Below are 15,922 nucleotides of genomic sequence, written 5' to 3'. Positions count from 1 at the left end.
TTTTCACGCCTTGTGCCTGTGCCATTAAAATAGCGTTGGAGTTAAGGAATAAATCTACACTGATGGGCGTGGTGGTCTGTTTCTATTTTTGCGGTGGAAAACACAGGTGCGCCACTGACTGAAATGAACCGAGACAACATTTAATCGTCATTCAAGTCTATTCCTTTTGGTGCACCATTAAGCGCAAACCCGACTTAACAATAAACTTAACAATAAACAGAAAAAAAAAGAATAAAATAACATTACTGTTCCCTTAAATGAGCTGCTGGTGTATCTTCACAGTGTGAACAAGCAGGTCAATATCTTCTGCTGAGACACACAAAAGCGCTGCACTGTTAAGATATGAATGTGCCAAAGTCAGAGCTCATCTGGCTCTTGAAGGGAATGACAGGTGGCACACTGATTGGTTTATTTAATGTTACGCCCAAAACACACCCATGAGTAATTAAGATAATTAGTTTATGCCTTTTTTCAGTGTTAACCATTCTCATTCGGGGTTATTATGCAAAATGACTTACATGTTTCTCTTTTCCTATAAAGCTGCAATTTTGGAGATAAAATGTTTTGTGTGGGTGCAACAATAAGGCTAAATTTTATTTAAAATATAATCATAATAAAGTGCTTTAGATTGTGTTTTCGTAACTTCGTGACCTCACAACCTCTCTCTCTTTAAGAAACGCTATCTTTAAGTAACACTTCCTATGAACCCTGTATTCATAAAGCATTATAAATGCATTCATAATGCATTATATGGCATGCATAATACCTTATAATGACTGCAAAAAGCCTGTATAATTACATAAGTACTTACAGCGACATTAATAACACATTATAAACTACAAGTATAAGGGTTTATAAAGAAACTGCGTATAATGCCTTATAATATCTGTTCATATGAAAATTGTTGTAATTCAATATAACACATATTTGGTGTATTTTGGTATAATACATTATAATATGCAGCTATGATTTCTCAAATTAGACTTTTATAAAAGTCTGTCACACATTATAAAGCCTTATATACAGTCATTACTGACTTTAAGTGAAGTAAAGTTTAAGTTTTCATATGCTTTTTAAACGTGAAGTAAATTTTATTATGCCTCAGTGTAATGTCTTATAGAGCATTATGAGTGCTCTTTACTGGCTTTAAGTGAATTGTGTTTTCAAATGCCTTTTTTTTAAATGCCTACAGTGCAGCATTATATCATTTACTTGCTTAAAAACACGTTTAAAAAAACAATTCACTTAAAGCCAGTAAAGAGCACTCATAATGCTCTATAAGACATTCAAAAATTTACTTCACGTTTAAAAAGCATATAAAAAACAATAATGCATCATACCAAAATTACAAATCTGTGTTATAGTGCATTACAGCACTACATTGTACAATGTTCTTATGAACAGATATTATAAGGCATTATACACCATTTCTTTATAAACCCTTCTTATACTTGTAGTTTATAATATAGTGTTATGAATGTCGCTGTAAGCACTTATGCGCAATTACACAGGCTTATTACAGTCATTATAAGGTATTATGCATGTCGAATAGTGCATTATACGTAAATGCATTCATAAGGCATTATGAATACAGGCTTCATAGGAAGTGTTACCAAAACTCCTAAAGACAGAGCTCTTCAAAGAGCACTTACTCTCCTAACACCTCTAACATACTAACAACTTCTTCCCCTCCTTCCCTCCTCTATCCCACTATTTTCTTTTAACCTCTTTTAGGCCCTGCTTTAAATGTTGTTTACATTGAACTTCTATTCTATTCTAAATGTACATCATTATTGTAAGTTGCTTTGGACAAAAATGTCTGCCAAACGCAATGTAAAGTAATAAACCTACTGTGGATTTGCTAGTTGTTTGATTCCAGTCACCACCACTGTGAACAATTGGGACTCAGTTTTTAAGTGTCTTCATTTCCAGACTATGGAGTCGATGGACAGTGGAAAGCCCTTCCTGCAGTCCTTCTTCATCGATCTGGAGGGCAGTATCAAAACGCTGAGGTACTACGCAGGCTGGGCTGACAAGATCCACGGAAAAACCATGCCAGTGGGTGAGTGAGCAGATCATCATAATATACATACACAGTGGTGCATGTACCATTATTATACGTTATTACATCATAAGCATGTCCTTTTATATCAGATATTCCGGGCATTATGTTGCCTTCAGACATTAGGCTTAATAACTAAAGGGTTCATTTAAACACTGTGAAAACTCAAACTGGGTCAATACGCGGAATTTAAACCGTGTGCTGTTTTATAATCTAAACACGGTAAAAACAAAACAAAACAAAAAAACAGCGAGACCCCAGAGACGAGACGGCGAGCTGCTTGGGGTGGATGAGTGGTTTCCCTTTAGTCCTGGGTGGTATCTCATCCCCCTTCCCTAATTCTTCCTCTCTGCCAGTGTTCCTGTCACTCCAGGAGATCCAATAGACAAAACAAGCTTCCCTCTTTCCTCCTGATTAGATTCAAATAAAGCGTTAAAAGACGAAAGGCCCCGGAGCACAAAGGGAAAAGGAAGAGGCTCTGATCCTAATCACTGAGGTGCAACCGCGAGGGCCACGGCCGGGCAGGAGGAGCGGCCCATCAGCACCTGGCTAAAGCCGCTCGCTTCCGACTCAGACAGAGACGTCTACTGTCAGCTCTGACACAAATAAATGTATCAACTTCATTTACTTACTAAAGTCTGAATTCACAATGGATATATAGTGCATATACAGACTTAATTACCTTAAAATTAAATACAGTTTCAGTTAATGTTGGTGTTTGTTACTGAACGCCAAATTACTCCCTTGGTAATTAATCCTTTGGTCCATTTCTCAGTTCTTTACAATCAAGTATAATTAAGTACTGGTAAGTTATTTTATACTAAGTGCCTTCAAAACTAAAAAATAATAAATACAAATAAAGCACATTTTTATTTACATAAAAGGGTTAACCAGATTTTCCCAAAGCGGCAGATGGTCGATAAATGGTTATTCACTGGAAAGGCTAATTCTGTTATTACAAGAGCTAGTTTAACATGGTTAAAGTCCAATCAGCTTGAAGTATTTATACATTTTTATTGGCCACACCAATTTTGGAGAAATTATTTAACTAATATTTAACTAATATATATAATATATATAATATATATGTATACAGCTCTGTAAAACATAAAGGGACTACTTTAGTTTCTGAATCAGTTTCTCAGATTTTGCTATTTTTAGGTTTATGTTTGAGTAAAATGAACATTGTTGTTTTATTCCATAAACTACGGATAACATTTATCCCAAATTCCAAATAAAAATATTGTCATTTAGATCATTTATTTGCAGAAATTGAGAAATGGCTGAAATAACTAAAAAGATGCAGAGCTTTCAGACCTCAAATAATGCAAAGAAAACAAGTTTATATTCATAAAGTTTTAAGAGTTCAGAAATCAATATCTGGCAGAATAACCCTGGATTTTAATCACAGTTTTCATGCATCTTGGCATGTTCTCCTCCACCGGTCTTACACACTGCTTTTGAATAACTTTATGCCACTCCTGGTGCAAAAATTCAAGCAGTTCAGTTTGGTTTGATGGCTTGTGGTTATCCATCTTTCTCTTGATTATATTCCAGAGGTTTTCAATTTGGTAAAATCAAAGAAAATAATATTTTTTTCCAGAGCTGTATTTGAATTTTTTTATTTAATTTTAATCACTAATTTGTCCAGTATGATTTGGGTATCCAGTGGAATAAGTATTTCTTACACAAATGTTTGTAAGTAAAGTTAGTAAAGGTTTTTCTCTTCAAAACAATCTGAAAAAAAAAGTTTGAAGCTTAAACTTGAACCTGTTAATGTGGATGATGTAGCACTTTAAAAGTACAGTAAATCACTATTTAATGATGTCATTATATTTGTAATGTGCAGTGAATCAGCAGTACTAGCGATAAAATAAGTAAGTAATAAAAACTTGTGAGGGCTAATGAAAAATAAGAACCCGAGAAGCCGTGATCTTTAAACTGGCTCAGCGTTTAAACGCTGCCGCCCCCTCACCCCACCCATCCCCACAGAACCACTCATCCGCCATGTAAATGTAACCTTTGATAAGCAGATCGGGGAGATCAGTAGGAAAGGGCCGGCGGCCGATGCCAGGCAGAGATGAGCATTGTGGGAAGGGAGTCGCCGTGTCTGTAATCCCGCCGACACACTGCCGTGTGCAGAAACTGGAGAAGGTCACGCCGCTGAGAGGGCCGCTCATGTAGATTAAACAGGCGTGGCTGCTTCATATCCGCGCGGGGTGACACCTGAAATGTCATGCATGTGCGCGTGGGATGATCTTGCAGAAGAGAAGACGGTGCAGGTGGACAGTAATGAGGGGGTGAGGGTACAGTTACACTCATCTGAAGAGAACTGCGCTGGCTCTGACTGTAATTCAGTTTATACTCTGGTTAAATTTGATAGCTTTGATTTTACAGTTGAGAGAGAGAAAAAAGAGGTAAAGAAAAGAAAAGAAAAATAATTTTTTATCATGAGCTTTATTTAAGTTTTATTCAATTAAATTAAAGAACAGATTTTTTTAGATCTACCAGCCTACTTACCTATTTATGTGCATTCCAACCATCTATCTACCTGCTAACTCACCTTTATACCAACCTACTTGTCCATCTACCTATCTATCTCTCTGATTACCTACTTTTGTATTTATATACCCTCCTACCATTCTACCCATCAGCCAGCAAACCTATCTAGCTTCACACCTATATAACTATTTATATGTATTCATACACCTACATTCCTTTTTTATAATTTTATTTCAAAATTTTATTCCATTTTCTCCCAATTTACACGGCCAAATACCCAACCCACTCATTAGGACTTCCCCTATTACTATTGGATGCCCTATCATCAGGAGGGTGAAGACTAGCACATGCCTCCTCCGACCTCACCCTTTGGAGTGATGAGGGGAGAGAGCGCCTAAGATCTACCCACGCAGAAAGAGCGAGACCAATTGTGCTCTCTCGGGGCTTCGATAGTCAATGGCAAGCTACATGAACAGGATTCGAATCAGTGATCTCCTGATCATACTACACCTACATTCGTATCTACCAACATATCCATCTATCTACCGGTACTTACCATTGTAAATGATAGTAGTCATACATAACTACCTACCTACGTTCCTATATGCTTACTTGCTTACTATATCTACTTATCAGTGTACCTATCTATCTGTCTGTCTGTGGGTATGTATGTGTATGTACGTGTGCCTACCAACATACCAACAACCTCTCTACCTACCTACCCACCTATCTATCTGCATGCTACCTACCTACCCACCTATCCACCTTGACTCACCTATCTCCCTAGTTGTCTATCTACTAACCTACCATCTGAATGCCTACCTAACTATCTACATACCTACCTACATATATATATATACCTACCTATCAATCTACCCATCAGCCTGCCTACTTACCTACCTACCGTACTGTATAATATTTAAAATTCTGACCTACAGAAAGGGTTCCAAAACTTCTTGGACTAAAATCATGTTACATTAACTCACATTGAAACTTAAGACGTTTTTTCCTTCCCCTGAAAAACTATCTTTCTTGAGATACAAGCTTTTGTTTTCCAACAGCGCCAATATCCTGAGGAGTTTGGCTTCCAAAGTCAGACCTGGGGGCTGGTGTGAGGGTGGGGAGGTGGTGGTGGTAAATCACCCAATCTAGGTGGCATTCAGCGAAGCCTGCAGCAGAACAGAGTTTCTGAGGCTCGGAGGCGATGTGATAAAGCATTACCGCCGGCAGATCAGATACCTGAGAATAAGGGAAAGGGGAGACTGTGGACAGCAAACAAAGATGTGCATGCAAACCAAGAGCTTGAACCCCTGCCCAAAGCTCTCCCACTCCTCGTCATGCTTTGCTTTGACAGCACCTCCGCTACGGGGAGAAAAGTGAAAGCGCTAGAACGTATACCTGCTTCCTGGGCTGAGCTTTGTGTGGCCCATTGAAGAGAAGAACACTGTGAGGGTTTTTCTTTTCATGCTTTTGTCCTTGATCTTCGGTTCTGGTGACCACATCCAAAAGCTGCCCAGAGTAACAATGGCTGCGTATGAAAGGAATGCTCAGTGTGGTTTGCTGTGCTTACTCACTCCTCTTTTTTTTTATTTCCCATCAGATGATAACTTCATGTGCTTTACCAAACACGAGCCTGTCGGAGTGTGTGGAGCAATCATTCCTGTAAGTATAAGTGACTCCCCATGTATTACCATTACACTGCACACACTAGCCTCTCAGATAGAGAACAGACAGTTATAATCGTATCTGTAAACAGTGGACAGGAAATCGGGAAGGGATGTTCAGGACGTGTTTCCAAAGATTATCACAAAAACTTTCACTCAAAATAAACCTTAACAAAAAAAGATAGAATAGCCAACAACAGAACTCAAGTAAAAGTAATGTTATTTCAATCAATCAATCAATCAATTAATTAATCAGTCAGCCTTTATTTAAACTCTGAGTATCATATTTTGTCGCACTATAAGGCTATCATTATTAAACGTCTATTTTCTGCTCTGTTTTCATACATAAGGCTCACTGGATTATAAGGCGCATTATACAACACTAGTAAGGAACAGGGGTGTCGCCATGTTTTCCTTCTAAATCAGCAGGTCTCACTGCTGGGTGGCAAAAACTTTAAAGCTATGCTAAGTTAAGTAAACAAAACTGTAATTCTTAAAATCACATTTTCTTTAAAAGTCAAACAAGCACTGGATGTTAATCTACACAGATTTCTCTCCTGAAAACTGTTGATTTGGGTGAGTAAAGTGCTTCCATTTATTTACAGTAAGCTTAGATTTCCAGATTTGGGTGCAGTAGTGGTTAGCAGCTAATGCTAATGCTGCTCTAGCAGAGCTAGCCAGAATTAGCTGCAGGCTACAGGCCGATAATACTCACCCCTGAATGGCAAAAGAACTAGTGCTTAGTTCGGTTAGTGGCTAATGCTAATACTCCTCCAGCAGTGCTATCCGGAATGAGCAGCAGGCTACAGACCAATATTACTCACCTCTGAACGGTGAAAAAGCTAGGGCTTAGCACGGTTAGCAGCTAAATGCTAATACTGCTCCAGCCTCTGTGCTAGAGAACTAAACTGAAACTCCTGTATAACGCTGTACTTCATTGAAGTGGCTTTACTGCTCCTTAATACCTGACTGGTAGAATTTATACATAAGGCACAGAGGATTAAAAGGTGCACTGACTATTTTTTTTTTTTTAAATTTAAGGATTTTAAGTGCACCTTATAGTGTGAAAAACATTGTTCAATAAGGGGTTGCCCTCATTTACTGTATAGCCAAGCAAACACACAGGGATGGGATTGTCAAAGAAGAATAGAACAACAAAGTTCCTTTTACTCAATTTTATACCTATAAGTAGCAAAATCAGAGAAACTGATTCAGAAACCGAAGTGGTCTCTTAATTTTTTCCAGAGCTGTAGTTAGCGGATACTGATTAATTGATAATATTCAGCAGTCATATGAGTAATATGTTTTATAATGATTGACTAATAACCCTGTGGCTTATTGGGGTCCATAACAGTGTAAAGTGATATCATCCATACATCCATACTTTTGTTTTTCATGTCTATACAGACAGTGAAGTCCATGTGTGTGTGTGTGTGTGTGTGTGTGTGTGATGGTGATGAGGGATGGTGGGTGTATGTGCATGTGTGTGTCTGGGCGTTTCCTAGACTGATCTGTAACTGAATCTAGACAGGCGTTGGCTAAAAAAAGACAATAGCACCGTAGAGACACGCCATCAAAACTAGTTCACTATATTACATAAATTCTTTACATATTATAGACAGTAAATTCAGTTTAACACGTTTACGTACAAACGTGGTAGGATTTTATTAAAAAAAACCCTTTCAGAGGGTAAAAAAATGTAAGAATGCTGTTTTCTGTCTGTAATGCACAGAAAAGAATACTCTAATATAAACTCTAAAATCTATACAGCAAATCAATCAAATCAACTTAAATATTCAATAGTTTTTTTTCTTTATTTTCATTGCATTGGATTTCACAGGAGCCAAACACTGGACTGACAAGCGTGGAAACACAGATAATTTATCAAATAAGGGACAAGGGAAATAAGAATGGTCAGGGAGTGTAAGTAATAAGGTAGCCGCCTAAACAAACAACATACCAGAGTGCACAGGAAATTAGGTCATACACAGAATATCCAAACAAGGTAGAAAAAGGCCAAGGCAAAAAGGGATGGTCCAAATACAAAAATAAGTACAAACCGAAAAAGCTAACAAACAATGGGGCTAAGCAAGGGAGTAGTATGAAGGGCAAAAAAGTCCAGGTGTATGCAATCAGTAGTACGGCGAGCCGGAACGCCGATGCATCACATGATCCGGCATGTCCGGAGGGATGAGCACAGGTGTATCATGGGAAATGGAGTCCGTTAGTGCGTGGCAGGCAGACAGACAGTGATAGGACTGACATTGGAAGCCTGTTTGTAATATTTAATATTTTTATTGACCTTTTCATTTCATAAACCATCCCTAAACAGTACAAAACATAATTAAAAAGTGTTCTAAATCACTAAATGAGTCAAATTTAGCTGTTACATTGCCTCAATGGTTCTAGTACTACTTTTCCCAGTGTTTCATTAGTTTATAAACTTATTTAATGGCTGGTTTATGGTCTATTCTGAAGGACACCAGCTCTCAAATAAAGTTTTGTGCAACAAAACATTTAAAAATAAAGAAAATACATGATGTCCTTTGAAATGGATGAATGGTATGAAAGGGTTAATAAGGTCACATTCATTGTTGAAGCCTGAATTAGACCTTTCTAATAAATCTATTTACTATGCATTAACTGTATTCATTAGGATCTCTACTGACTAACTAAAACTCTGTAATAATCGCATTATTCTAATTAATAATGCGATTATTACAGAGTTTTAGTTAGTCAGTAGAGATCCTAATGAATACAGTTAATGCATAGTAAATAGATTTATTAGAAAGGTCTAATTCAGGCTTCAACAAGAGAGCGTGATCCAGCTATTAAATATAGTCCTTTTAGTTGAGGTAAACTGCTGATAAGGCACAGTTTAATCTGATATATAAAGTGCAACGGAACATCTTTAGTGTTCAGTGGTAAAGCAGCTTCCCACTGCACAGATATACGCGCTGAAACACAGAATCTTCTCACTATATTTACTTTCTTTCAGAGGAGACTCATGTGTGCCCGAGTTTATTGGTGCGCATTTTGGTATGTTTAGGTTTATGCCTGTGTGAAACCAAACCAAACAGATAGAGAAACCACTCCAGGTAAACAAGCTCATCGACTGATTCAGAACCAACTAAAGGTGTGAAAACATATGTAGAAACTGAAAAAAACAAAGACTCAAAATAAGAGATACAAGAACCGACAAGGGACAAGAAAACAGGAAACGCCTGGGAACAGGTAACGAGGGGGCGGAGCTACAGATGAACACGTGACAGAAGAGACACAGAACAGGACAAGAAGGTGACAGAACTGTTGTTTTTTTAATGTCTAATTCAGGCTTTATTGAACACAAAAAATACCTTAATAAACTTATATATTTTTATGTATAAATGTAAAGTTTAATGAACTCATTTAAAAGCCCTTTTTAGGGAAAAATAAGTGTTTTTGTTTTGAGTTAAACAAACAAAGTTGTGCCTGGCTGGATTTTCTGTGAGGATGGAATGAAATGTCGCACATTCACAAGTAATTCAATCTTAATCTCGACCTGTTTTTATTCTTACCTCACCAAAGCTTAATCCTAGCACACATTTCTCTCGTAACAAGGCATTTCTACGGAATGTTTTTGATGAAAGCTGCAGATTTACCACAGCGCTGATCTTTGCTTTTGATAAGAATTAACGAATGCATTGAGGGCAGTGAAGGTTTTTGTTTGGGGATTTTCTCGCGTGGCTCAGATGCTGATCTGCAGGGTATCAGGTTACTGATGTTGATGATGGTGGAGGCAGAAGAAAACCCTTCATATTTGCTTACATTTGGAGCTCTGGAAAGTAAGGTCTGAACAGATGGCATCTCCAGCTGTTGTCTGGCAACAAACACAGCAAAACTGCTGTCAGAAATGGGAGATTATATCATAAAACTGTATTTCATACTGTAGGATTGTGGGTAATTACTGAAAGCTCTGCTGGCGCAGAAAGAGCATGACTCACCGAGAAAGAAAAACAGGAAGCTCACTCGCTCTCGCTCTCTCCCGGCGCAGCAACACTCCAGAAAAGTCACTGAGACTCAATCATTTCACTGATTGCATCCCGAGAGCTGTAAAACTTAACGATACTTTAGCAGTAAACATGTAATTTACATGCATATTTTATGGTCAGTTTTATGGAGCCCAGCAGTTAGATTTGTCCGTTTGCCCTCACACTTTTTTCACCTCCAGGGATCACTGAGTCTGACGTCTTTTCCACAATTTTAAAATTACCTGCATTCAGAATTCCTGCTTTAATTTACTGGTGCACACATTCCTCATTCCTAAAGCTCAATTTAAAAAAAACAACTGCTTTATTATTAATTCATTCACTATTATAGGCTATTATTCTGTCATCTCTGTTTTATGTGTAACATTGGTGAGGATGTAATAAAGCATTTAGATAGTTGTGGGTGTGACATATGGAAAACTGGGGCTTGATTTCCTGGTTAGAAAAGAAAATCACATTACATCAGTAATGAACAAAAACATCAAATGCTACATTCTTGTATCTGTGAAGTATGATTTAATATGATTCAGTCACTCTGCATGAGAGCATCAGCTAAATGTTTAGAATTTAAATGCTGTCATTTTGAATTGTATCATTGAATTAGACTAGAATTTTATATTCAAATATTATATTAAATAATTTCTCATATGAAATTTAATTTGGAGTGAAATTAATTTGCTTAACTAATTAACTAAACCTAAAGTTTATTCAAACTTTTAAACTATTATAATGTTTACATAAACGTTGAAAATAAATCGATTTTTGAACAAAAAGTGAATTAAAAAAAGTTTATTTTTAAATAAAATATACTTTTAAACCAAAGTGACATTTTAAAGTGACATTTTAAACTGTAGTTGAAGTTGAAATGGAAAGGAATTTTTTTATCTGAAATAAATTATAAATATTTTAAATTTTTAATTGAAATGACATTAACCTGAGTTGAATTTGAAAGATTTTTGTACTAATATGGAATTTAGGACTGAAGATACATTTTGCATTGACATTGAAGTTTAATTGTACCTAGAATTGAATTTTGAACTGAAGTTAAATTCAGATCTAGAATTGAATTTTAACCAAAGTTGAAATCAGATGCAGAACTGAATTTAGAACTGGAGTTAATTTTAGATCTGAAGTTGAAATTAGATCTAGAATTGAATTTAGAACTGAAGTTGTAATCAGATCTAGACTTAGGACTGGAGTTGAATTCAGATCTAGAATTTATTTTTACAGCTCTAGAATTAAATTTTGAACTGAGGTTGAATTCAGATCTTCAGCTGAAATGAAATGCCTTGTTTGTTTAAGAAGCATGTAAAATGTAAAATCAGAAATGTAGTCAGGAAAGAGATCAGTGGTTGCAGTGATCACACTTCATCACACTGATTCCAGTTGCAACACTGTAGTTCTATAACTAATTTATTGGAGTATCCTGTTATATATTGCTTACCCTGATATTACCTCAGGGAGACTGGAAATTAAGTGTTATGTTAGTTTAGCTTGAGTTCTCTTTCCTGCACATATACAGAAACTGCAGTTTGGAAAATTTCCTGGTACATTTATACAAATGTGTAATAATGTTCATGTAAGACTGAACTAATTAATGAAAAAGAGAGGAAAGTGAAGCTGCAGTCATACTTAAGGTTGTATGTAATAACACTGTCTTTCTCCTATTTGCAGTGGAATTTTCCCCTGCTGATGTTTACGTGGAAGATAGCACCAGCCCTGTGCTGTGGAAACACAGTGGTCATCAAACCGTCTGAACTGACGCCCCTGACAGCGCTGCATGTTGGAGCACTCATCAAGGAGGTGATCATTTAAAGATTCACTCAAATAACTTAGCAGCATATTTCAGTAGTCAAATGTAGTCAATCTCCCAAGACATAAAGTCAATATGAAGCTAGTTATTCTAAGCTTTAGAATTAAGACTCTCATCAACCTTTATAAAATACAGAAAAAAAAAGAATTAGTGTTGTGCCAAAATCTGAGCTTACATTTGTGACTCCTTTATTAACTGTAACAAGAAAATAATATTTTTTTATCTAAAAGAACTAACAGAACAAAAGGAATCTGAGGGGAAACTGTTATGCTGCATAACAGGCCTTGCTTGACCTGCGATACTTCATGTTGCCTTGCCATGAGCATGCAGGTCAGCATTTAGCCTCACTCGCAAGATAACACCTCACAACTTGTACAGGTGGCCATTCCCAAGCATTTATATATTGATATTCGATGACTGTTGGCATGTCAATGTTAAACTAATACACAGCTTTGGAAAAAATAAGAGACCACTTCAAAATTATGAGTTTCTTTGATTTTACCAAATTGAAAACTTCTGGAATATAATCAAGAGGAAGATAGATGATCACAAGCCATCAAAACAAGCTGGACTGAATGGATTTTTTGCACCAGGAGTAAAGGCATAAAGTTATCCAAAAGCAGTGTGTAAGACTGGTGGAGGAGAACATGATGCCAAGATGCATGAAAACTGTAATTAAAAACCAGGGTTATTCCACCAAATATTGATTTCTGAACTGAATTATTTGAGGTCTGAAAGCTCTGCATCCTTTTTTTGATACAGCCAATTCTTATTTTCTGCAAATAAATGCTCTAAATTACAATATTTTAATTTGGAATTTGGGAGAAATTTTGTATGTAGTTAGTAGTTATAGAATAAAACAATAATGATCATTTTACCTAAACATATACCTATAAACAGCAAAATCAGAGAAAGTGATTCAGAAACTGAAGTGGTCTCTTCATTGTTTCCAAAGCTATACATTAACAATATGTCCAAGGTTTCAACCTTTGCTCAGACAAAATATAATAGAATAAAAAAAATAACTTTGGTAGGCCGGTCACTTCTGGGAACCAGTGTTCCATGTTTTCTCCATCAGTGAATAGTAGCTCTCACTGTGGTCCGCTGGAGTCCCAAACACCTTTTTTACAAAGGGCTAGATTGGCTTGGATATTTTTTCCCTTAATAAAGAGAATCATCATTTAAAAATCATAATTTTTATCTTTGTCTAAGTTTGTTTGATCATCACGTAAAAATGTAAGTATGGCAAAAATGCAAAAACAATAGAAATCGGTAAGGGGCAAATACTTTTTCATGCCATGGTATATGAGCAAGTACAATATCAAAAGGCAGAAATAATTATGCTCCTTTAAATTGAGCAACACAGTTCACACAAGGCCACTTAAGAGTAATTTGATCCACGCAGCTTTTGGTTTGAACTCACAAACAGGAAAAAAATAAAAAAAACAGGTGTCAGACTGATGACTAAGAAATGTTTCAGAAACGGTTTCAGTGTTCTTAATCTTTAGAGGCATGAATAATACATTAATACAGCAGCTGCAGGGAGGCACAATAACAGAGATTGTACATAATTGAAGCTACAAGATTTCTGTGAAGGCCAGGCCTTGTAAACACGCCGTGAGTACAACGTGCTCAGGGAAATATCACACAACTAAAGGTTGGGGAGCTGCCATCGAAGTGTTGTCCTCATTATACTTGGAGGATAGCTGATTTGTTTTCTGGTGAAAAAAAAACATCAGTGGCTGGAGATCCCAGAGTAGACTTTTGACCTCACTAGAGTGATCCAGTCCTGAATTTTAGGCCTGCAATATGTTCCAGAAATGGGATGGGGCCATATATGGCTAGTAATGGGCTAAAAAATTGCTAAAATTAATTTTAATCATGATTTGGAAAAAAGCAATATCATCAAAAATTGTCAATGAGCAAAGATGGACAGAGGATCCCCAGTTTGTCAAAAACAATGTTCATTGTTATCAATCAATAGTTCTATTAAAAAATGCAACGTAAAACTTTATTGTGCAAAACAGAAGCCTTATGCCATATGTTCAGAAGTAATGTCAACTTCTTCTGGCTCAAAGTATTGTGGCCAGATGAATCAAAATTTCAGTTCTATATTGGAAGAATTGGATGCCATAAGCTTCAGACTAAAAGAGAAAAGGGACCATGCAGACAAAAGCCAGGGTCTCTTATGGTATAGGGGTGTATCAGTACAGAAGGAGTAGGAGCGGGTTTGACATTAATTTTTGCTAAAATTAATTAAAGCCCACTCTATAGTGACTTAGAACAACATTTGCGGAATTACAGTTATTCACAAAAAAACAAATTTATTTCTGTAATTCTGTTTATTATTAGTTAAATCCAACTAAAGGTAACTTAACAATCTAAACATGTTACTACACATTACATTTACTGTGGTTAGAAAAAAAACATGCATGAATGACAAATACACATATGACAAAAACAGGAAGTTTGTCAAGACATTAAATGTCAAAGACAAGACATTATCCAAAAGTCGTTCAGCACCCCCGCCAGAAAAAGCACCCTCTCTCGGGAGTGCACAACCACATCTTCTTGGTTTTAACTTTACTTACAAAATGGAAATAACCAAGATACTGTTCTAAGCTATGCTGACTCAAAAGAAATAAAGAAAAAGAAACATTACCTGCAGCCTCTTCTAAGAGGGAGTGATTTTCATTACGGGGTGCAGATTTTGGCGTTTAGTTTATTAAAAAAAAAAAGTCTGCTTTTTCTGCTGTATCATTTTTTTGGGGGGGGACAAATTCACCTATTTTTGATATTGGGTGGGACACATTCCACCCACATCCCCTACCAACGGCCTGTCCTATGGCAGTGGTCAATACATTTCTGTGATGGAAGCATTACTGCAGAATAGTACACTGAGCTCTTAATAGGCTTAATCTTAATAAGTTTTGTTGTATTATTTAGCATGACTGGACTCTCCTATTTTGACATCACCAGTTGAATTTATCAGCTATTTGAATCAGAACTAAACCTGAGGCTCGGAAAGGAAACTGCTCCTCAGTGGGCATTACCTTTTACACTTGTAGGCTATGGCTCATCCTGCGGGCCAGTTTGTTTTGATATATTTACACCGCTTGTAGCCCATTAATCAGTTTACTATTGGACTCCACAGTAAAGCTCTGCTCTTCATTGATTAGTTTTTTCCTAATGTTAACTGTCTTGGTCTCTGGTGTTGTTTTTTGTTTTGCAGGCTGGTTTTCCTCCTGGAGTTGTGAACATTGTGCCTGGATTTGGACCAACCTCAGGAGCAGCCATTGCCAGCCATATGGGCATAGACAAAGTGGCCTTCACCGGCTCTGTAGAAGTAAGGACTGTATAAAAACACATACCTTTTCAAATAAATTAATTCCTTAAAAATCTGCCACCAACATCACATTTGTTCACCCATCTGTCTGTGTGGCTGTTTTTGTAAATGTTGACTAATTTGCCAATAATTTTTCCGATTAGTCACGAATATTTTTTGCCATGCCCTCTATTTGCACTTTCTAGTGGTGAGGCTCCTCATTCAATGCATATTTTACTACTCATTCATTGTTAAATGTTTATGGCCCAAGACCATTTGTGCAGTACATTTGGGATAATTTAAGCCACTCGTGGTGCAAAAATTTGAACAGTTCAGTTTGGTTTGATGGCTTGTGATTATCCATCTTCTTCTTGATTATATTCCAGAGATATTCAAAGAACAAATCAAAAGAAGCTAATCATGTTCTCTTATTTTTTTTCCAGAGCTGTATATTATATAGTTACTATAACAATTTTAATATAGTGTACGGAATACAGTATTTCCCTAACACTTAGCCAGCTACTCTAT

At 36.6% G+C, this 15,922-nt stretch overlaps 1 protein-coding gene across 1 annotated transcript in view; it reads left to right on the top strand.

Annotated features, from left to right (window-relative positions):
* The window catches only part of aldh1a3 (aldehyde dehydrogenase 1 family, member A3), a 36,706-nt gene that overhangs the window by 7,846 nt on the left and 12,938 nt on the right, over window positions 1-15,922 (top strand). Inside the window, exons 4-7 of the mRNA XM_022669525.2 lie at window positions 1,933-2,062; window positions 6,165-6,226; window positions 11,931-12,059; window positions 15,302-15,415. Coding sequence (XP_022525246.1) covers window positions 1,933-2,062; window positions 6,165-6,226; window positions 11,931-12,059; window positions 15,302-15,415 — 435 coding nt within the window. The remainder of the gene's footprint in view (window positions 1-1,932; window positions 2,063-6,164; window positions 6,227-11,930; window positions 12,060-15,301; window positions 15,416-15,922) is intronic.

This window comes from Astyanax mexicanus, chromosome 16, assembly GCF_023375975.1.
Source record: "Astyanax mexicanus isolate ESR-SI-001 chromosome 16, AstMex3_surface, whole genome shotgun sequence".
NCBI classification, from domain to species: domain Eukaryota; kingdom Metazoa; phylum Chordata; class Actinopteri; order Characiformes; family Acestrorhamphidae; genus Astyanax; species Astyanax mexicanus.
The sequence above is the reverse complement of the archived record's forward strand: the minus strand, read 5'-3'. Positions and strand labels throughout refer to the sequence as shown.